The 22,064-nt window shown below is 42.7% G+C and overlaps 2 protein-coding genes across 6 annotated transcripts in view; one reads left to right on the top strand and one right to left on the bottom strand.

The window, feature by feature from the left end:
- The first annotated feature begins 5,679 nt into the window (after positions 1 to 5,679).
- On the top strand, positions 5,680 to 19,246 carry LOC144590700 (dnaJ homolog subfamily A member 1-like). 5 transcript variants are annotated; one of them, XM_078395129.1, is made up of 9 exons: positions 5,680 to 5,776; positions 8,875 to 9,022; positions 12,068 to 12,251; positions 13,662 to 13,766; positions 15,620 to 15,847; positions 17,394 to 17,508; positions 17,598 to 17,713; positions 17,916 to 18,016; positions 18,834 to 19,246. In XM_078395129.1, exons 2-9 carry the CDS (start codon positions 8,891 to 8,893, stop codon positions 19,050 to 19,052), a joined length of 1,200 nt encoding a protein of 399 aa, XP_078251255.1. In that variant the 5' UTR covers positions 5,680 to 5,776; positions 8,875 to 8,890; the 3' UTR covers positions 19,053 to 19,246. The 5 variants fall into 5 exon arrangements, with proteins under 5 accessions (XP_078251255.1, XP_078251275.1, XP_078251268.1 ...); XM_078395149.1 differs by lacking the exon at positions 5,680 to 5,776 and adding an exon at positions 5,809 to 5,828; XM_078395142.1 differs by lacking the exon at positions 5,680 to 5,776 and adding an exon at positions 5,814 to 5,833.
- A 337-nt stretch (positions 19,247 to 19,583) lies between these two features.
- Positions 19,584 to 22,064, bottom strand: part of smu1a (SMU1 DNA replication regulator and spliceosomal factor a) — a 28,021-nt gene continuing 25,540 nt past the window's right edge. The window contains exon 12 of the mRNA XM_078395128.1: positions 19,584 to 19,864. Coding sequence (XP_078251254.1) covers positions 19,766 to 19,864 — 99 coding nt within the window. The 3' untranslated portion in view covers positions 19,584 to 19,765. The remainder of the gene's footprint in view (positions 19,865 to 22,064) is intronic.

Raw genomic sequence — 22,064 nt, 5'->3', positions numbered from 1 at the left:
GGGGGAAGTGCCTGGGGAGGAGGTGGTTTGGGTGGGAAGGGATGAGTGGACCAGGGAGTTACGGAGGAAACGGTCCCTGCGGAACGCAGAAAGGGGAGGAGAAGGGAAGATGTGGCCAGTAGTGGGATCCCGTTGGAGGTGACGGAAATGTTGGAGGATAATTTGTTGAATACGCTGGCTGATGGGGTGGAAGGTGAGGACAAGGAGGATTCTGTCCTTGTTACGAATGGGGGGGAGGGGAGTAGGAGCGGAGCTGCGGGATATAGAGGAGGCCCTAGTTGGAGGCCCTAGTGCGAGGGGAAGCCCTGTTTCCTAAAGAATGAGGACATCTCTGATCTCCTAGTGTGAAACACCTCATCCTGGGCACAGATGCGGTGTAGACGGAGGAATTGGGAGTAGGGGATAGACTTTTTGCAGGAGACAGGGTGGGAAGAAGTGCAGTCCAGATAGCGGTGGGAGTCAGTGGGTTTGTAGTAGATGTTAGTCACTAGTCGGTCTCCTGTGATGGAGATGGTGAGATCCAGAAACGGTAGGGAAGTGTCGGAGATAGTCCAAGTATATTTAAGAGCAGGATGGAAATTAGTGGTGAAATGTATGAAGTCAGTGAGTTCTGCTTGGGTACAAGAGATAGCACCAATGCAGTCGTCAATGTAGCGGAGGTAGAGTTCGGGGATGGGTCCAGTGTACGTCTGGAACAGGGATTGTTCGATCTACCCGACAAAGAGGCAGGCATAGCTAGGGCCCATGCGAGTGCCCATAGCTATGCCTCTTGTTTGGAGAAAGTGGGAGGAGTCAAAGGAGAAGTTGTTAAGGGTAAGAACCAGCTCTGTTAGGCAGAGTTGAGTGTTAGTAGATGGAGATTGGCTGGTTCTACGGTCGAGGAAGAAACAGAGGGCTTCAAGACCATCCTTGTGGGGGATGGAAGTGTAGAGTGACTGGACATCCATGGTAAAGATGAGGGAGTGGGGGCCTGGAAACCGGAAGTTATTGAGGAGACGGAGAGCATGTGAGGTGTCTTGGACATAGGTGGGGAGGGATTTGACCAGGGGGATAGGATGGAGTCGGGGTAGGTGGAAATTAGTTTGGTGGGACATGAACAGGCAGAAACAATGGGTCTGCCAGGACAGTTCAGTTTGGATTTTAGGGAGAAGGTAAAATCGGGCCGTCCGGGGCAGGGGAACGATAAGGCTGGAGGCATTAGAGGGCAGAGCACCGGAATTGGTGAGATCAGTGATAGTGTTGGTGATTTAGGTCTGGTGCTCATCGGTGGGGTCATGGTCCAAGGATAATGGGGGTTCCCCTCTTCCATTATAGATGAGGATCTCACTAGGGTCTCTTTGATATCCCACAGCTCCGCTCTTGCTCCCGCTCCCCCCATTCGTAACAAAGACAGAGTCCCCCTTGTCTTCACCTTCCACCCCATCAGCTGTCGCATACTGCACAGAATCTTCCAACATTTTTGCCACCTCCAAACGGGATCCCACTACTAGCCACATCTTCCCATCTCCACCCTTTTCTGTTTTCCGCAGAGCCTGTCCCTCCGCAACTCCTGGTCAACTCGTCCCTTCCCACCCAAATCACGCCCTCCCCAGGTTCTTTCCCCTGCAACCACAGGAGATGCAACACCAGTCCTTTACCTCCCCCCTGGGCTCAGTCCAAGGACCCTGACAGTTTTTTCAGATGAGGCAGAGGTTCACTTGCACCTCCTCCAACCTCATCTACTATATCCACTGTTCCAGGTGTGAGCTCCCCAGGAAAGGGAGTTTGTTGAGTGCCTCCGAGATGGATCCTTAGAACAGCTTGTACTGGGGCCTACCAGGGAGAAGGCAATTCTGGATTTAGTGTTGTGTAATGAACCTGATTTGATAAGGGAACTCAAGGTAAAAGAGCCATTAGGAGGCAGTGATCATAATATGATAAGTTTTAATCTACAAATTGAGAGGGAGAAGGGAAAATCGGAAGTGTCAGTATTACAGTATAGCAAAGGGAATTACAGAGGCATGAGGCAGGAGCTGGCCAGATTTGACTGGAAGGAGATCCTAGCAGGGAAGATGGTGGAACAGCAATGGCAGGTATTCCTGGGAATAATGCAGAAGTTGCAGGATCAATTCATCCCAAAGAGGAGAAAGATTCTAAGGGGAGTAAGAGGCACCCGTGGCTGACAAGGGAAGTCAAGGACAGCATAAAAATAAAAGAGAAGAAGTATAACATAGCAAAGAAGAGAGGGAAGTCAGAGGATTGGGACTCTTTTAAAGAGCAACAAAGATAACTAAAAAGACAATACGGGGAGAAAAGATGAAGTACAAAGGTAAGCTAGCCAATAATATAAAGGAGGATAGTAAAAGCTTCTTTAGGTATGTGAAGAGGAAAAAAATAGTTAAGGTAAATTTGGGTCCCTTGAAGACAGAAGCAGGGTAATTTATTATGGGGAACAAGGAAATGGCAGACGAGTTGAACCGGTACCTTGGATCTGTCTTCACTAAGGAAGATACAAACAATCTCCCAAATGTTCTAGTGGCCAGAGATCCTAGGGTGACGGAGGAACTGAAGGAAATTCACATTAGGCAGGAAATGGTGGTGGGTAGACTGATGGGACTGAAGGCTGATAAATCCCCAGGGCCTGATGGTCTGCATCCCAGGGTACTTAAGGAGGTGGCTTTAGAAATCATGGACGCATTAGTGATAATTTTCCAATGTTCTATAGATTCAGGATCAGCTCCTGTGGATTGGAGGGTAGCTAATGTTATCCCACTTTTTAAGAAAGGAGTGAGAGAGAAAATAGGAAATTATAGACCAGTTAGTCTGATATCAGTGGTGGGGAAGATGCTGGATTCAATTATAAAAAACAAAATTGCGGAGCATTTGGGTAACAGTAACAGGATCGTTCAGAGTCAGCATGGATTTACGAAGAGGAAATCATGCTTGACTAATCTTCTGGAATTTTTTGAGGATGTAACTAGGAAAATGGACAGGGGAGAGCCGGTGGATGTGGTGTACCTCGACTTTTCAGAAAGCCTTCGACAAGTTCCCTCCTAGGAGATTAGTGGGCAAAATTAGAGCACATGGTATTGGGGGTAGGGTACTGACGGATAGAAAATTGGACAGACAGAAAGCAAAGAGTGGGGATAAATGGGTCCCTTTCAGAATGGCAGGCAGTGACTAGTGGGGTACCGCAAGGCTCAGTGCTGGCACTGCAGCTATTTACAATATACATTAATGACTTGGATGAAGAGATTAAAAGTAACATTAGCAAATTTGCAGATGATGCAAAGCTGGGTGGCAGTGTGAACTGAGGAAGATGATATGAGGTTGCAGGGTGACTTGCACAGGTTGTGTGAGTGGGCGGATGCATGGCAGATGCAATTTAATGTGGATAAGTGTGAGGTTATCCACTTTGGTGGTAAGAATAGAAAGGCAGATTATTATCTGAATGGTGTCAAGTTAGGAAAAGGGGGTGTACAACGAGATCTGGCTGTCCTGGTGCATCAGACACTGAAAGGAAGCATGCAGGTACAGCAGGCAGTGAAGATAGCCAATGGAATGTTGGCCTTCATAACAAAAGGAGTTGAGTATAGGAGCAAAGAGGCCCTTCTGCAGTTGTTCAGGGCCCATAGTGAGACCTCACCTGGAGTACTGTGTGCAGTTTTGGTCTCCAAATTTGAGGAAGGATATTCTTGCTATGGAGGGCGTGCAGCGTGGGTTTACTAGGTTAATTCCCGGAATGGCGGGACTGTCGTATGTTGAAAGACTGGAGCGACTAGGCTTGTATACACTGGAATTTAGAAGGATGAGAGGGGATCTTATAGAAACATATAAGATTATTAAGTGGTTGGACATGTTAGAGGCAGGAAACATGTTCCCAATGTTGGGAGAGTCAAGAACCAGGGGCCACAGTTTAAGAATAAGGGGTAGGCCATTTAGAACGGAGATGAGGAAAAACTTTTTCAGTCAGAGTTGTAAATCTGTGGAATTCTCTGCCTCAGAAGGTAGTGGAGGCCAGTTCTCTGAATGCGTTCAAGAGAGAGCTAGATAGAGCTCTTAAGGATAGCGGAATCAGGGGGTATGGGGAGAAGGCAGAAACGGAGTACTGATTGAGAATGATCAACCATGATCACATTGAATGGTGGTGCTGGCACGAAGGGCCGAATGGCGTACTCCTGCTCCTATTGTCTATTATCTATTGACTCCTGTATATCGGCGAGACCAACCGCAAGCTTGGCGATCATTTCGCTGAACACCTCCGCTCAGTCCGCCTAAACCTACCTGATCTCCCGGTTGCTTAACACATTAACTCCCCCTCCCATTCCCACACTGACCTTTCTGTCCTGGGCCTCCTACATTGTCAGAGTGAGGCCCAGTGCAAATTGGAGGAACATCACCTCATATTTCGCTTGGGTAGCTTGCACTCCAGCGGTATGAACATTGACCTCCAACTTCAATTAATCCTTGCATTCCTTCTCTCCATCCCCTTCCCAGTTCCCCTATCAGTCTTAGTGTCTTGAACTACATTTTATCTCTGTACCGCCCACTCCCCTGACATCAGTCTGAAGAAAGGTCTTGACCTGAAACATCACCCATTCCTTCTCTAAAGATGCTGCCTGTCCCGCTTAATTACTCCAGCATTTTGCTTCTACCTACAAATATAAAATTGTTGAATGGTTCTGCTTAAATAAAGCACTCCTATATTAAATTAAGATTGTTTCATTGTCAATTTCTCATAAAATTGCAAACACTTTCCTTTTGCATAGAAAATAGTTATTTACCATTTAAAAAAAAATGTAGTCTGAGATTCAGAATACTGTTGATAGTTTCGTCTTTTGCTGACTACAGTATTGAACCGGGAAGTTCTGGATTTATGGATGGTCCATAATGATATAGCAAATTTCATCCGACAGTATCAAGGCATCATATCTTTATATGAAAGCACATATAGGTTGTGTCAAATTCAATGCAAGATGTAGAGCAATATATATATGGTTTAATGCAGACTCGACCTGTATTGCAAGAACTATACAAGTATTGTGAATTTACGATATTTAATTTTTAAAAAACCTATCTGCATTTTTAATCCAAGAATGAATACTAGGTTTAGGTGTATTTATTGTCACATGTATCAAGGTACAGTGAAAAGCTTTGTTGGGCATGCTATCCAAAAAGATCAGATATACCATACTTAAATTCAATCAAGTCAAAGTCAAGTACAATAGATAGGGCAAAGAGGAAGATACTAAGTGCAGAATATAGTTCTCAGAATTGTAGCACTTCAGTACCATAGACAAAGTCCAATGTCTTCAATGGTGTAGGAGTGGATTGGACAGTACCCTAGCTTACGGAAGAGCCATTCGGAAACCTGATAAGAGGGAAGAAGCTGATCTTGAAACTGGTGGTGCGCGCTTTCAAGCTTCTGTACCTTCCATGGAAGCAGGGAGAATGGCCGAGATGGGACAGGTCTTTGATTATGTTGTCTTTGACTCCCCTCTATAAATCTGCACTAAATTAACCTAAGGGAAGAGGCAAGATACTACCCATTGCCCTTCCCATTTTCCAGAATGTTCTATCTTTTCTCTGGCATTGCCCGCAACTGCAGTATATGGTGATGTTATTGAGCGGCCAGCGTTTATCCCGCCCTCCGAACAGGGCCGCGCACGCGCAGTGGGCCAGTGCCGCGGTTGGACTTCCTGGTCGTGACGTCACCGGCCGGCCCACAAATCCCCGTATGAGCCGGCATAGAGCAGAAATTTCCAGAAGGTTCCCGGTGTCCTGCGAGCAGCTGCGGGTAAGCGGTGGCTGCGGCCGCCCTAGCGCAGGGGGGAAGCGGGCAAGGCAAGGCAAGGCAAGGGGACGGTTCGCGGCCACTGTGCCTCCGTCCACTACCGGGGAGGGCGGCGTCCCTCGGCGCAGCAGCTTTGGCCAGACTCAGCGCTTTATTTTATTACAACCGGAACAGCCGTAAAGCCGGTCGCTCCGGCTCCACCGCTTTATTCTCTCCACGTCTTTGTTCCCTCATGTTTTTGTGCGTGTTTTTAAATATATATTCGGCGTCAAGCGCTTGTAAAAGCACGAATGGCGACGCTTGGAGCCCTGTCTGCGAGGACATCGGCCCACGCCACACGAGGCAGAGCTCCGTCCACATCTCCCCCCCCCTCCCCATATCCGGGAGCGCTACTTCCGGCTGGCCGGCCGGCGCTCGGCCCACGTGACCCGGCCGCTGCAGTACCCAGCCCGGTCATTGTGCCGGCCCCATCCCGGCCGCTGCAGAACCCAGCCCGGATTGGCCGGCCGCTGCAGTACCCAGCCCGGACATTGTGCCGGCCCCATCCCGGCCGCTGCAGAACCCAGCCCGGATCGGCAGGCCGCTGCAGAACCCAGCCCGGACATTGTGCCGGCCCCATCCCGGCCGCTGCAGAATCCAGCACGGTCATTGTGCCGGCCGCTGCAGAACCCAGCCCGGACATTGTGCCGGCCGCTGCAGAACCCAGCCCGGACATTGTGCCGGCCCCATCCCGGCCGCTACAGAACCCAGCCCGGATTGGCAGGCCGCTGCAGAACGCAGCCCGGACATTGTGCCGGCCCAGGCTGCCTTCCATCGTGTCCGCAGCTGTGGGTATGTGTGTGTGCGGCGGCAGATTGTGGGTGTGTGTGCGGCAGATAGCATTTGTTCACAGGCAGTTATATTGCCCTGCCTCTTGCTAGAACATATTTAAAGAGGTCTCGATTGCATTTCCTGGATTCAAAATTAAAACTAACTGGAAGGGAGAGCAAGAGGTTTGTAGAATAGGAGACCTCCATGCAAAAGGCATGAATGGATTTAATTAACGGCTCCTTCAAAGGCGCAGGCGCGTCTGCCGTGTTCTCTTTCCAATGAAGGCCAAGTCTAGAGACTTTATCGGAAATTAGCCATATCCTATATCGAAGGGTCTCGAACTGAAACGTCACACGTTCCCTCTCTCCAGAGAGACTGCCTATCTCACTAAGTTACTCCAGCATTTTGTGTCTGTCGTTATGGGTGTCGGGAGTTATGGGGAGAAAAAAGGAGAATGGGGTCAGGAGGGAGACATGGATCAGCCACGATCACATTGAAAGGCGGTGTTGGCTTGAATGGCCTCCTGCACCTATTTTCTATGTATCATCCATGATTGAATGGGTAGTAGACTTGAATGGCCCAATTCTGCTCCTATCACTTATGATCTTTTGAAGCTTCATTGCAATTTCTTGGAATAACAGCTGTCATTTCCTTTAAGTTTTGGCTAGATCTATTGTATTTCTGACTTCATAGTAAATTAAGGGGCTTTTGTTATTTCTATTCTAAAAATATAGAACTTTGCTGATATTATATATGGGTAAATATATGCTGTTAAACAAAATTGTACCAGGGTGGAAATAGGGTTATTAACGTTTGTATAAGAACAAAAAATGACTTGGCAAACATATCTTTACCAGCTGTTCCATTCTCCCAAGTGTTCGATGAGGTGGATCAAAAGGGTAATAACAACTCACAGATTTTATGGTGAGTTTGCCCAGTGTTTGGGTTAAGGATGTCTCATTGGCAGTGGGGAAGAAATTTTTGTTGTGGTTTAGGGTAGTTGGGGAACAGAAGATCGAAGAAGGACAAAGTTTTTATTGTCAGAGTCCATATAGGAACCAGTAATGTGGATCAATTCATCTGAAGGAGTGCAAGGAGAACCACAGAAATATATCCTTGGGAAGGCATCTGAACCATGGACAGATTGAGGCTGGAGATGAATGTGTGGCACAAAGAACACATTGGGTTTCAATTCATGGGTCACTGCTACCAGTATTGAGAAAAGAGTGAGTTATGTTATTGGGGTATGCTTTAGAAATTGAGTGTTGGTGAACTGAATAACTAGGGCTGTAGTCTTAAACTAGATGGTGGAGAACAATTATGGTAGCTTTTTGAACGAGTGCTCTCATTGAAATGTATGTGTTTCTTATGGGACTCGACAAGGTACATGAAGAGTTGATGTTTCCCTGGATGAGTGTCTAACAGGGGTTTCACAACTTCAAAATAAGGAATGGTCAATTAGTTCAGAGTTGAAAATTTTAAGCCCAGAGTAGCATCTCTGAAATGCTCTAAAGAGAACTGTGTCAACTCTCAAGGAATTAACTGATCAGTCATAATTTTATTGAATGATAGATCAGGAGATGGATGGCTGATTGTTTCTATTTCATGTTCGTATCTGTGGTTAGGAGAATACTGTGTTAATTGGTGATAGGAGAGGAATGGTGTGTGTTGCCATGCAACAGATCAATGTTTTTTCCTGTGTAGATTTAAATACACTTTCTGGGCTACTTTGTCAATGTTTTGTCTTCTGGATGCGGTGATAACATAGGCCATGCAAGACTATTTAATCAGATGTCAAGCACTTTGAGGTGATGTTCTGAATAGAGAAATTCTCCCTCTTCTAGTCATTGACCTACTGGAATCATGAAGATTGAACTTATGCTGAAACAATATCCATTTCCTTAATAGAAACATAGAAAATATGTGCAGGAGTAAGCCATTCGGCCCTTCGACCCCCCCCCCCCAGCACAGTTATTCAATATGGTCATAGCTGATCATCCAGAATCAGTACCCCGTCCTGCTTTCTCTCTGTATCCCTTGATTCCATCAGCCCTCTAGTTTGTTACAGATTGTACATTTCATGTACTTTGTAAATTCTGTATAACTTTGTGAGCAAGAATTTAGTCTTTAGGGTGCCATGTCAGAGTTGAGCATGAATTGGCACGGCTACCTGCTGTAAAGGGTCATGTGACTTCCACGTGAAACTCATTTGGAGTTAGCATCAGCATTGCATGTGTTACTTGTATGTATATTTATCAGATAAGTTATTTAAATTTCATAACTTCTTGCAGTATATTACAGTGAAAGATGGTGAAGGAAACTGCATACTATGATGTCTTGGGAGTTAAACCCAATGCAAGTGCAGACGAACTCAAGAAAGCTTATCGAAAACTCGCTTTGAAATACCATCCTGATAAGAATCCAAATGAAGGTGAAAAGGTGAGTGTGTTTTTAAAGACAGGTTAAATGTAAATGCAAAGAGAATCCTTCCAGTAACTGTCCGGTCACACAAAGATTTGGGGCAAGTGACGTGGTTGAATGGTTAAAACGTCAAGAAACCTCTGATTGAAGGTAGACAAAATGCTGCAGTAGCTCAGTGGGACAGGCAGCATCTCTGGAGAGAAGAAATGGCTGATGTTTCGGGTCGAGACCCTTCTTCAGACTACCCGAAATGTCACCCATTCCTTCTCTCCAGAGATGCTGCCTGTCCTGCTGAGTTAGTTACTCCAGCATTTTGGGTATACCTTCGATTTAAACCAGCATCTGCAGTTCTTTCCCACACGAAACTGCAGATGTTGGAATCTGGAACACAAAACGCTGCAAAAATTAACGGATTATAGGACATCCATGAAGGCAATAAATGAATGAGTTGGAACAAAAGATTGAGCAGTATGAGGGGAGGTGGTAGAAGCTGATAGGTGAAACTGATACGGGCAAGAATGGCAGATGGCACTTGAGAGGGGGAGAAAACCAGGTGAAAATGTATTATGAAGAATGGGCTCAGTATGGTCAGAGCAGTTGGAAATAATGTGTGCCTTCCAGAGCTTTCCTGATAATGGATCTTGGGTGAGATATAGAGGTGGCAGCACAGCATTGAGGCTCTGAGGTTGTAGATAATGGAAAGCAAATCTTATGAAATCTGTAGCAGCTTTGGAAATGGCAGCCTGGTATGTGCTAGTTGAGACTACATTTTGTCTTCCCATGTCCGGACACTTCCCACTCTAGGACATCTCTTGTTCCTTCCATTTCAATAATTTCTCGACCAGCTCATCTCTGTACACCCGAGCCCCCATCAGGAAGCTCTTGTACCCTCCATTTCTTTCTTGATCAAAGACCAGCTCACTGTCAGCCCCTTGCAGAACTTATTCCCTTAACCTCAACTTTTCTTTCGATTCGTCTCACCATCTACAGATCCAAAGGGATAGTCACGGACACTCGCATAGGCCAAAGCAATGCCACTTTTTATTGGCCGCATGGGACAGTTCTTGTCCCAAACAGACTTTTGCACCGTATCCCTTCGCCGCCTACATTGATGCTTACATTGGTGCTGCTGCTTGCAGTATTGCACAACTCATCAGTTTCATCATCTCCACCACCAACTTCCACCCTACCTGCAAATTTACCTGGAGTATCTCTTGCACTCTCTACGGAATCTCTCCATGTTAGGAGTAAGACTAGCCACTGACATCTTTTGTAAATCTACTGACTCCTGCAGCTACCCTGACTATACCTCCTTGCACCCAAACTTTAGTAACAATTTGATTCCTTTCTCAATTTTTTTGGCCCATGTTCTCAAAATGAAACCTTCTCTAGGGCTACTGAAATATCCTCCTTCCAGAAACATGGCATATCCTCTGCCACAGTTAATGGAACCATACATATGTTTCTTCCCTTTCCCGTATATCTGCTTTCCCTGCAAGATGAAACGGCAGTAGAGGTTTCTTGATCCTCCTTCCAACCCACCAACCTCCTCATGCTAAACACCAGCTTCCATCAACTCTAACATGATCCCATCACCAGTCGCATATTTCCTCTTTGTGCCTTCCCTCCTCCCTTCTGCTTTGCCCTCTCTTTGACTTCCTGGTCTGCTTATCTCTCCCCTTTGCCTTGCAACCATGATTTCACATCCAATACATTGATGTGAACGTCCCTTTATCTCTTGCCTCAAAGCCCTTCCAAGTGAGACAGAGGCTCACCTCCAACCTGATCTCCTTTATTTGGTGCTCACGATGTGGCCCCCATGTTGGTGAAACCAAGCGTAGACTACAGAATATTTTTTCTTGTTCTCTGTCCATAACGGCCATCTTATGATTCTGGTTGCATGTTATTTAATCTCCACGCTGACCTGTCTGTCCTTGGCCTGCTCCATTGCTCAGCTAAGAAGAACATCTTGTATTCTGTTGTATAACTAACAACCCAATAGTATGAACAATGAATTTTCTAATTTCTGGTAATCCATATACACAGTGTTCTTCCAATCTTGAATCAAAACGTTGGTGTACCACTTTTTGCCTCCATAAATGTTCCTTGGTCTGCTCAGTTCTTCCAGCATTGTTTTTCTTTTTTCGTTGAATGATAATTCTGACTCTGCATTCTATTTAAAAAATCTGAAATTCCTCAGTATATATTTTCATGTTATTTCAACAAAAGTAGTTTGTAAAGACATTAAGATATTATTTGTTCTAATTTTTCAAAATCCAAGGCTAGAGATTGCTAACGTTGTGACATAATTCGGAATTGTATTCCTGGCAAGCTGCGCATGCTTATGCTCAAAGTTGTCAAACTCTGGCCACTCTAGCAGCGGGAACATTATTTTTCACTGCAATGTCAAGCCATTATTGATTTAGGTCACCATATTGCAAGACATGCCTGCAGTATGACTGTTAATTGCCCAAAGAACTGGAAACATAAATATTTTAAAACAAAATGCTGTAACTATTCTGCAAAATGGATACAGAAACTGTTAATGTTTCAGCTTGATGCCTTTTTGTTATCTTGTGAAAGGTCAATGAACAGATCCCCTTACTCCAAGATGTTGCCTTGTGCTGAATATTTCAGAATCTTTTGATTTTTCTTTCAGATATTTGGCACCTGTGTGTATTTCAGCTTGCTAAAATATATTGTTTCCTGCTCATTCCTGCCCCTCTGCTCCAGGAACATGCTAGCACACACCACTTCATCATGCAGCACATGAGCTGTGGTTTGATTGTTGCAAACTACACAATTCTCTGCTAGCAAAGCATGACAGTTAGAATTCACAGCAATTTTGTTTCGAACATATAAAGCTGAGCCTTTAATCTTAACAACATTTCTTAAAATAAAGATGTGTTGCTGAGTTTTTATACTTGTCTAACTACATGGTAAGATTATGAAAAACACTCAGTGAATTGTATAAATTGGCTGTTTTACTTCAGGCAGTTTTTAACGCTAAATATTTTTGCAGTAAATTGGTACTGCGAGCTAACTTGTATCTCCACATCACAGTTCAAACAGATTTCTCAAGCTTATGAAGTACTGTCTGATTCCAAGAAACGTGAACTCTATGACCGAGGCGGTGAACAAGCTATCAAAGAAGGTGGTAGCGGTGGTGGTGGTGGATTTGGCTCGCCTATGGACATCTTTGACATGTTCTTTGGTGGAGGGGGCAGAATGCACAGAGAAAGGAGAGGTAGATATTCTTCTGCATTATGAACATAATGTTTCAGAGTACATGGCTGTAATGAGAAGTATCTTGTGAAGTTGCACTTAACATCTGTTGCAAGTAGCAGAGACAGCATGTGCATTAACAGAATTTGCATTGTATGCAGTGGATAATTAAACTACGGTATATTTCTAGTATACATGTTTTTTGACAATAGCCCACTTATAACCAGTTGCACACAGAATCTAATCACCTTAGTAATCATACCTATAATTTGTTGAACATTTTGAAAATCTGCCTCTATCTGCAATTGGCATAGTTTTAAGCGGTTGGTGGTGTAGCATAAAGTGCCACTTCCACAACAAACAATGTTGAGAATAAATGTGATTAGAAGTATTACACCGCTTGAGTGAGATGCTACTTTATTTGGTACAATTCTTTGCAATTTTTTGCTCTTCTTGCGTATTTGAATTTCCATTTGTACAAATTTTAAAAGGCTTTTGGCACTAGAGTTCAGCTGTCGAGAGTGGAACTTTACTCGACATTTGAAAATGGTTCTTTGGAAACAAACAATGGGAACACCTGGATATGAAGGGCAGACAAGCATCTACGGCTTTTTGGTGAATCCCATGGAATGTTCTCCAGTGTACGTAGATTGGTACTTACAATAAATTTTGAAAGATTAGGCTAGTAATGTTGAACAGGAGTTGAAAATAGTGACGCTTTTAACATGGGATGCAGATAATGGCTAAATTAGAAATATTTTTAAAAGACACGGGTCCCAGGATTAATAACGTTTGAGGAAACTAGGACTTTATTTCTTGGAATGCAGGAGACTGAGGGATGATCTTACATAGGTATATAAAATCATGAGGAGGATAGATAGATAGGGTGATAGTGAAGAACAGAGCACTTAGATTTAAGGTGAGAGTGGACTTAATGGGATTGAGAGGGACAACTTTTTTCTGCCACGTTGCTGTGTGCATGGAACAAGTTGCTAGAGGAGGCATTTGGGGCAGGTAGATGGTAAAGGAATATGGGCCCAATGTGGGCAATGGGACTAGCTGAGATGAGTCATCTTGGTCGGCATGGACGAGTTGGGCTGAAGGGCCTGTTTCCATGTGTATGACTTGACTGCATTGCCACTATGTACAAAAGGTCATCCAAACCCTAATGTAATATCAGACTTGGACTGAGAAAACATTATATATATTTTGGAGAGCAGAAAGTGCTTTGAGAACTCCAAACTCTCATTGCTGATGTAGGAAAAATTTAAGTGACTGGTTTTTGAATCAATCTCAAATGGGGAGCTGGAGTAAAAACATGTCTAATCCTTGTGCAATATTGAATCATAATTTTCATGCTATCTTATGTGAATTGGATTTTTATGCCTTCGTTTAAGTTCACAAATAATTGACACATTCCTTTTCACTGTAGGGAAAAATGTGGTCCATCAGCTCTCTGTGTCATTGGAGGATATGTACATTGGAGCCACTCGGAAATTAGCATTACAGAAGAATGTAATATGTGAGAAATGTGAAGGTATGGATTATGCCAAAATGGTTACTATAATAGAATATTGTGTCAGTCACTGAGTCAGCACTAACAGTCAATCAAATAGCTACATTAATCCTATTTTATTCATCCCATATTGCCATCAACCCACTCCCTTGCCCCAAATTCGACAACTCACCTATACATTGGGGGTAATTTAGTGCCATTTGCTTTCTGAAATTCCTGTGCATCCCCTACCCCATAGACTAGAGTATGAAAACCTGTTCTTAGCTCTCCATGAAACAGTGGAGTCTGTAAACTTGTCCACACTGGCCTGAAGGAAATTTGATTGAGACACAGCATGGAAACGGGCCTTACTGCCCACCGAAATGCTGACTGTCGATCACCTTTTCACACTAGTTTGATGTTATTCCAATTTCTCATCCATCCCCTACACACTAGGGGCTATTTACGGAGGCCTTTTAGCCTACAAACTTGCACACTTTTGGGATGTGGGAGGAAACTGGAGGACCTGGTGGAACCCCCACGTAGGTCACTGGGAGAATGTGTAAACTTCACATAGACAGCCTCTGAGGCCGGGATTGAACCTGGGTATCTGGCATTGTGAGGCTGCAGCTCCACCATCTGCGTCACTGTACCCTCCTGTCTATTTAGAGATTATTAATCTATTTTTAATTCTTGCATACCTTAGAATATGACATCGTTTAACAGTGAGATGGTTGACTATTCCCAGCTACGTGTATTTTGGTCATTTTTAATATATCCTATTGTCCCATTCCAACATTATTAGCATTTCAAATGCCAAAACACCAGGCCATCACAATGTCATATCAGCACAGTTTTGTTTAACCGTGCATTGCTACAACATTACAAACCTTTGAACATTTGGTGATTAAATATGGTGAATAGCTGTAATTATGATGGCCATACCAGTAACCTGCCATTGGCCCTACTGAACTTAACCAGATACAATCAAAATCCTTTTTCCTGCAGCTAATTTTCTTCACCAGTCCATACCTTTGCAGACTCCAGCATCCATCCTTCTTTTGGGTAAAAGATTAAAGTAAAAGAACATGGAATGATTTTCACACATTCCGATACTAAATTTGAGCTGGGTAGAAAAAAAGACAGTGCTATTGTACTCAATAGGAAGCTTTATTATTTAGAAATTTGACAATCTATTGAATGATAGGTGATCATAGTTTGAATTCGGTTTTCTGTAAAATGCTGCGTAATGTTCTATGGTCACGGTGTTACATAAATTTAAGTCTTTAAATGTGTTTTCCCAACACGGCAGCATAACATCTCTAAAATATCTTTTGATTTAGAACAGAAGATGTAAATACCCCACACATGATTTCTCAGGGTCATTCTTAAATGTTACAGTGCCTATTGTAATTCTAGCAGAGTTCTTGCAGCTCTTCCAAATCCATTCGTAAAAGATTTCAACGGTGAGCCCAATGCACCTGTCCAGTTGAGCTTTCAATGGCAGTAATCTCAATGCTCTTTCAGTTTTCACAATACTTTTCTCCCTGAGCGCATCACAATTGATGCTTGCTCCATGGAAGAAATGCCTGAAATTCGGTGCCTGTAACGGGTTCCTTGTATTAATGCCTGGACCCCCAGTTTTCCTCCCACCTCATCTCTAGTTATGGCGTAATGTACCTAGCTATTGTAATAAAGCAGAGTTGACTTTGGATCCACACGATGCTCACTGTGCTGCTGTTGATACAGGTAGGTGTACAACTTGCAGAATATTGTATCTAAAAATCGTATCTTGTGATTGTGATAGGAATTGAGGGATATTTTTGAACTCTTAACTATTGATGTGTAACGGGTTCCTTGTATCATTTGACAATTAATGTAATTTCCTGTTTCAGGCCGTGGTGGCAAGAAAGGATCAGTGGAATGCTGTCCTATCTGTCGTGGATCGGGTATGCAAGTACGAATCCACCAAATTGGACCGGGCATGGTTCAACAAATTCAGTCTGTGTGCCAAGAATGTCATGGCCAAGGAGAACGCATCAGCCCCAAGGATAGATGCAAAACCTGCAGTGGAAGAAAAATTGTCGTAGAAAAGAAGATTCTGGAAGTTCATATTGACAAAGGTATGATATTGGTAACTATAAAACAAAAAGGACGATAAAAGAATCAATTGGTTTATTTTCTGCTTCTCTGACTTGATGAAGGAACTTGCTCCCTGCAGGTTTTCTGCAGACATTTTAACACTAGGGTTTTTGTACACTGGTCCTTCATGCTAAACCTGTTTAGAATGCCAATTTCAGTAGTTCTGGGAAGAGGCTGTTTCCCCATACATGATGCTTGGCAAAATTACTTTAAGATTATTTTGAGTTTGAACAATGTAATGTACCAAAGATATGATTTTTTTTTCACTGTAATGCAAGCAATGTTTGATTATTTCCTTTGGCACATCTGAAACTGCAATGGTATGAATCATAATATACTGATTGTAGATATCCATTATTTAAATGGTCTAAATCCTAGGCTTTGCAACTGGGTATACTGTTTTCTTTAGCAAGGTGCAGAGTGTGCAATTTCAGTGTCTCACATTGTTATACAAGATGAACAATTGGGGGAGTCTTAAAATGCCTTTATGAAATATTGGACTAAAACCAATTTGTTCTGGGACCAGTGTTTGTGTCGGCATGGGGCAGTTACATATTGTGTTAACCAATTACAGGCATTGCTAGATGATTGTCCGTATCAGGGGACACGTACATGTTAAGGTTTGCTTGGGTATAAAATCAAAGTCCAGCCACAGCCTGACAAAATCTTGCCCTTGGTATTACTTGTTTTCCATTCCCAATCTGACCTGCAGCCACTTGGAAAACATTACACGTGGATAACAACATAATTTCAGACTGCTATCCATTACCCCAAAAAAGCATTCCGAGCCTTGGTAACCATGTTATCAACACTGCCAATATATTTGGGATGGTTTTAAAAGTCTGTTAATCTGTACCTGTTTGAGGTTCCCATATTAAATTGTCTAAGCCTCTTAGAGAGTGCTCATTTAATAAAAGTCTGAACAGCGATCATTAACCTGCCATGAGGGATTGTCCTGTAAAAGGGATGAAGATTAACCAGATTAGGTCTTTGCTTCAGTGCTTACATGCACAATGGTGATCTCAGTGGGAGGAACGCAGAGGAGGCCAAAAGGGAAGACACATTCTTGCATGTCATAATGAGGAAAAGCAAACATACTCTCCCAGTTCTAAGTTTCTTGAATCAGTTTTGGAATATAGGATTGGCCATTTGGGACTGAGTTGAGATCGCACTACTGAGATTTTGTTACCCAGAGTAGTGAGCCTTTAACATTTTGTGCCAAAGAGAGCTACGAGGACCCTGTCACCTGCATATATTCAGGACGGAGCAGTAGATTTGAATATTAGACAAATCATGGCATTAGTACGCCAAAATGGCATTGTAGCTCAGGATGACTCATGATCTTTTTGAATTGGAGAGCAGGTGCAAGAGAACAAATTACTTACTATTACTTGTATTCAGATGCAATTAATTTGCTTCACTCTCAACTACTTGGGATCCTTTAACTATTTCTGTGCTAGTTGTTATCACGAGATTTTGCTTTGCAGTTTATATTTTTTATTTGTTACCTTGCCTTTGGGTTGAAAGGTATGAAGGATGGGCAGAAACTAACATTCCACGGTGAAGGTGACCAGGAACCTGGGTTAGAACCTGGAGATATCATCATTGTCCTTGACCAAAAAGACCACAGTGTTTTTACCAGGTAACTTTTAAAGTAATAACAGCTGTTGATTTTGTGAACTGAATTAAAGTATTATTAAAAAATCTTTTCAAATGTTTTTTTCATTTTAGGCAAGGGGAAGACCTTGTCATGCATATGGAACTGGAACTGGTGGAGGCTCTTTGTGGCTTTCACCGTCCGATCACAACTTTGGATAAAAGAGTTATAATCATCACATCACATCCTGGTAAGTATAATAAGCGATTTTTCCATTTAAGGATGATTTGATGTGTTTGGCACCTCTTTTTTAGAATCTGAAGGTGGCTTTAACATTGTCTAATCTTGATAGAGAAAGGGGGTATGTTGTGCAATGAGGTGTATTATTTGCAAAGCATCCCAAAAATTGTAATGTGAATTCTAAGTGGTACTGTTAATTTTTTTGTTTGCAGGTCACATTGTTAAACACGGAGATATCAAATGTGTGCTGAATGAGGGATTTCCTATTTATCGTAGACCATATGAAAAGGGTCGTCTAATCATCCAGTTTAAGGTATGTAATTAGTCATACAGTGCAGAAATGGACCCTTTGGCCCAATTTGTTCATGCTAACTAATTTTCCTGTCTAAGAGCCCTATTTGGCCCATATTGATCCCTTTCCTTTGATCCTTTCCCGTCCACACATCATTGTACTTGCCTCAACTAGTTCCCCTGGCAGCTTGTTCCATGTGCATACTCCCCTCTGCAAAAAGTGTTGCTCCCCAGTTTCCTATTAAATCCTTCCCCTCTCTAGCGCTACATTGTTTTGTTGGGTAGATTCCCAGGCATCTGGAATGTCACTGCTGGGCAGTGGTCAATATTTTGAAGATCACATCTTGGTGCTTTATCCCTCTATGAATGGATAATTTTCACTGGTGTGCAGGTGTTGTGAATAGCTTTGCTATCAATATTTCTCTAAATTGTAACTGCACCTGAAGCACTCTTGATTCATTTCACTGTTAAGATGTATTGTAATTTATTAATTTGCAACAATTTGTATATGGAACAAAGTATTGGAGCAATATTTATTTGTATTCACATACTGGTGAAAAATAAGAGATAATGATCTGAGGACATAAGAATGAACTGGAACAATTGACGATTCTTTGTGTAATTTCATCTGCCTTTAAAGTTGTTGATCTGGACTGCAGTAGGGAAAAGATGCTTTCTAAGTTTTAAATTATTAAGCATGTGTTGGCTCTCAGTCCACAAGAGACTTATTTAAATTTGAAATAGATTTGTCAAGAGGGTGCTTGTATCTGAGTCAGTTAATTATCTACATTTTTACAATTTTAACTGTTGTGGTTCTAAAATGGATCCCTTTCCTTCAGGTGAATTTTCCTTCAAATGGCTCTATCCACATGGATAAATTAGGCCTGTTAGAAAAACTGCTGCCTCCTCGACATGAGGTTGATATCACTGATGACATGGAACAAGTAGATCTGGTAGATTTTGATCCGCAGCAGTCAAGACACCGCTATAATGGAGAGGCCTATCACGATGAGGAGGATGACCATCCCAGGAGTGGGGTTCAATGTCAGACCTCATAAAAATAGACCACCTTTGTGACTTCAAGTTGTTTGTGGAAGATTTCAAGTATGAAGACTGGAGCCTTGGTAATCATTTGTACGTGCTTAACATCATGGTTGTCCTGTTTGTAATTGGAAGATAATCCTTGTATTCTTGAATGTTTGGTGTATTCTACAAACTTTATTTAATTAAAGGTACTGTCTTTGAAGATTAATTTTGCTTAGCCTGATTTTGAATGCAATACCAATGTTACACACTTTCTACTGTTTCATATTTCACGGAGAGTACACTATTGGATAGTAGATAACTACTGCCTGGTATCCTTAGCTGCTTTTTGAAAGGCTTCTAGCTCCACCCTATGGAAAATTGCTTACTGAATTAAAAAAAAATACGCATACCCTTGTATCAAAAGTAATAGCCCTTGAGCAAAAAGACTATTTTAGAAGAATTAAGAGCTTGGATTTAAAACCATGCCTCATTGAAATGAAAATTGCCTTTTAACTTACTAACAATTATACTTTTCAATTGTAACAAATTACAATACAACTTAGTCAGTGCCAAAAATGGCATTTTATTAACTTAGTTCAGCAGAACTCAATAGCACTATAAAAACAATACATGTAACTTTAACAGTCTGGTTTACGGGGGAACGTGGCAAGCTTTCTGAAACTAAAATGGTGGCTTGAAGTGGGTATCAAATGATCACAATTAGAGCTACATGTACAAAAGGCACTTAAGGCTTCCACAGTTTAAGGAGACCATCTTCACTGTAGGTTCCAATCAGATTTTGGTGAGGATGATGAGCAATTCCAATAACATCTTTCTCATGAACCTGCAGAATTAAATCATACAATTAAATATTCAATCTCTATAATCCTGTATATTTGGGGCAAATTCCACAATACGAGTCATAGGCCTCATTCACACAGGTCCTCACCGGTGCCTTTAATTTCATTAGGAAAAAAACAGCAGATGCTGGTATAAATCCCAAGGTAGGCAAATGCTGGAATAATTCAGCGGGTCAGGCAGCATCTCTGGAGAGAAGGAATGGGTGACATTTCAACCCAAAACATCACCCATTCCTTCTCTCCTGCATGCTGCCTGGCCCACTGAGTTACTCCAGCATTTGTCTACCTTTAGTAATTTCAGTTGACACTGCAGCTTTTTTCCATAAACTAATGTGTTCTCTTCCCACTCTACTGGTGGCATTAGTGACTACCACACCATTAGCGGTGGACATGCTCTACATATGCTGGCAATAATTGGTTCTGCCTCATCACCATACTGCTCAACCCACACAATTTAAATATTTTACTGCTAACATGTGCCTTTTTGTAAAATAGCATCTGCAGTTCCTTGTATCTAAACATTTTACCATTGTCTTCCAACCCAAAACTTCAATTTTGGATACTGAACCAGCCTGTATTTTGTGACAGTGTGGAAACAGGCCCTTCAGCCCAACTGGCCCAGCTGCGCTTAGTCCACATCCCTCCGTACCTGTCTGTTTCTTAAACGATGGGATAGTCCTAGCCTCAACTACCTCCTCTGGCAGCTTGTTCCATTCACCCATCACCCTTTGTGTGATAAAGTTATCCCTATTAAATCTTTCCCCTTGAACTGGTCTGCAATTCCCCTACTCTGGGCAAAAGATTGTGCATCTACCTGATCTATTCCTCTATAAGATCTTGCACTCCATGGAATAGAGACCCAGCCTACTCAACCTCTCCCTCTAGTCCTGGCAACCACCTTGTAAATGTTTTCTGAACCCTTTCAAGCTTGAAAATACCTTTCCTATAACATGATGCCCAGAACTGAATACAATATTCTAAATGCGGTCTCACCAACATCTTATACAACTGCAACACGATTTCCCAACTGCATAAAAGTCATAAGTGATCGGAGCAGAATTAGGGCATTCGGCCCATCAAGTCTACACCGCCATTCAATCATGGCTGATCTATCTCTCTCTCTAACCCCTGACATCCGTACCAATCAAGAATCGATCTCTGCCTTAAAAATACCCATTGATTTGGTCTCCACAATCTTCTGTGGCAAAGATTTTCACAGATTCACCACCTTCTGACTAAAGAAACATCCTCTAATTCTGAGGCTATGACCTCAAGATCTAGACTCTCCCACTCGTGGCAACATCCTCTCCACATCCACTATCCAAGCCTTTCAGTATTCGGTGTTTCAATGAGGTCCCTCCTCATCCTTCTAAACTCCCAGCGAATACAGGCCCAGTGCTGCCAAACGCTCAACATGCCAGCCCACTCATTCCTGGGATCATCTGGTAAACCTATGGACCCTCCAGAGCCAGCACATCCTCAGATATGGTGCCTAAAATTGCTCACAATACTCCAAATGCAGCCTGACCAGCGCATTATACAGTCTCAACATCACATCCTTGTTTTTGTATTCTAGCCCTCTTGAAATAAATGATAGCATTGTGTTTGCCTTCCTTACTACCGATTCGACTTGCAAATTAACTTTTGGGAATCCTGCACCAGGACTCCCTTTGCTCTGGATTTTCTCATTTAGAAAATAGACTACACCTTTATTCCTACTACTAAAATGCATGACTCCACATTTTGCTGCACTTCTCTGCCCACTCTCCAAAACTGTTCAAGTCCTTCTGCAGTGTCCCAACTTTCTCTACACAACCTGCCCCTCCACCTATTTTTGATCTTTAAACAAGCTTCACATTCACAGTATCATTATCCTGCTTCAAGCCTTCATTCAAAGGACACAGTGCTGGAGCAAAGCATTGTGTCAGACAGAATCTGAAGAACCTGGATATGTGGCATTTTGGGATGCATTTTTCAGACTGACCTTGTTTCTGCCTTCATTCATGGACCTGATTACTCCTATGCCCCCTTATTTATAATTCCCCATAAAAAATTCTGGGAATCTAACACTTTTACCTGCCTCCTAATTTGCACCAAGTCCTGTTCACCTAGAAACACTTGATTTCAAACCCCAATGTTTCTACCTAATGAGTGCTGTGCAACCAAGGCGAATGCTTTCTTGCA

Source organism: Rhinoraja longicauda, chromosome 3 (genome assembly GCF_053455715.1).
Source record: "Rhinoraja longicauda isolate Sanriku21f chromosome 3, sRhiLon1.1, whole genome shotgun sequence".
NCBI classification, from domain to species: Eukaryota; Metazoa; Chordata; class Chondrichthyes; order Rajiformes; family Arhynchobatidae; genus Rhinoraja; species Rhinoraja longicauda.
The sequence above is the reverse complement of the archived record's forward strand: the minus strand, read 5'-3'. Positions and strand labels throughout refer to the sequence as shown.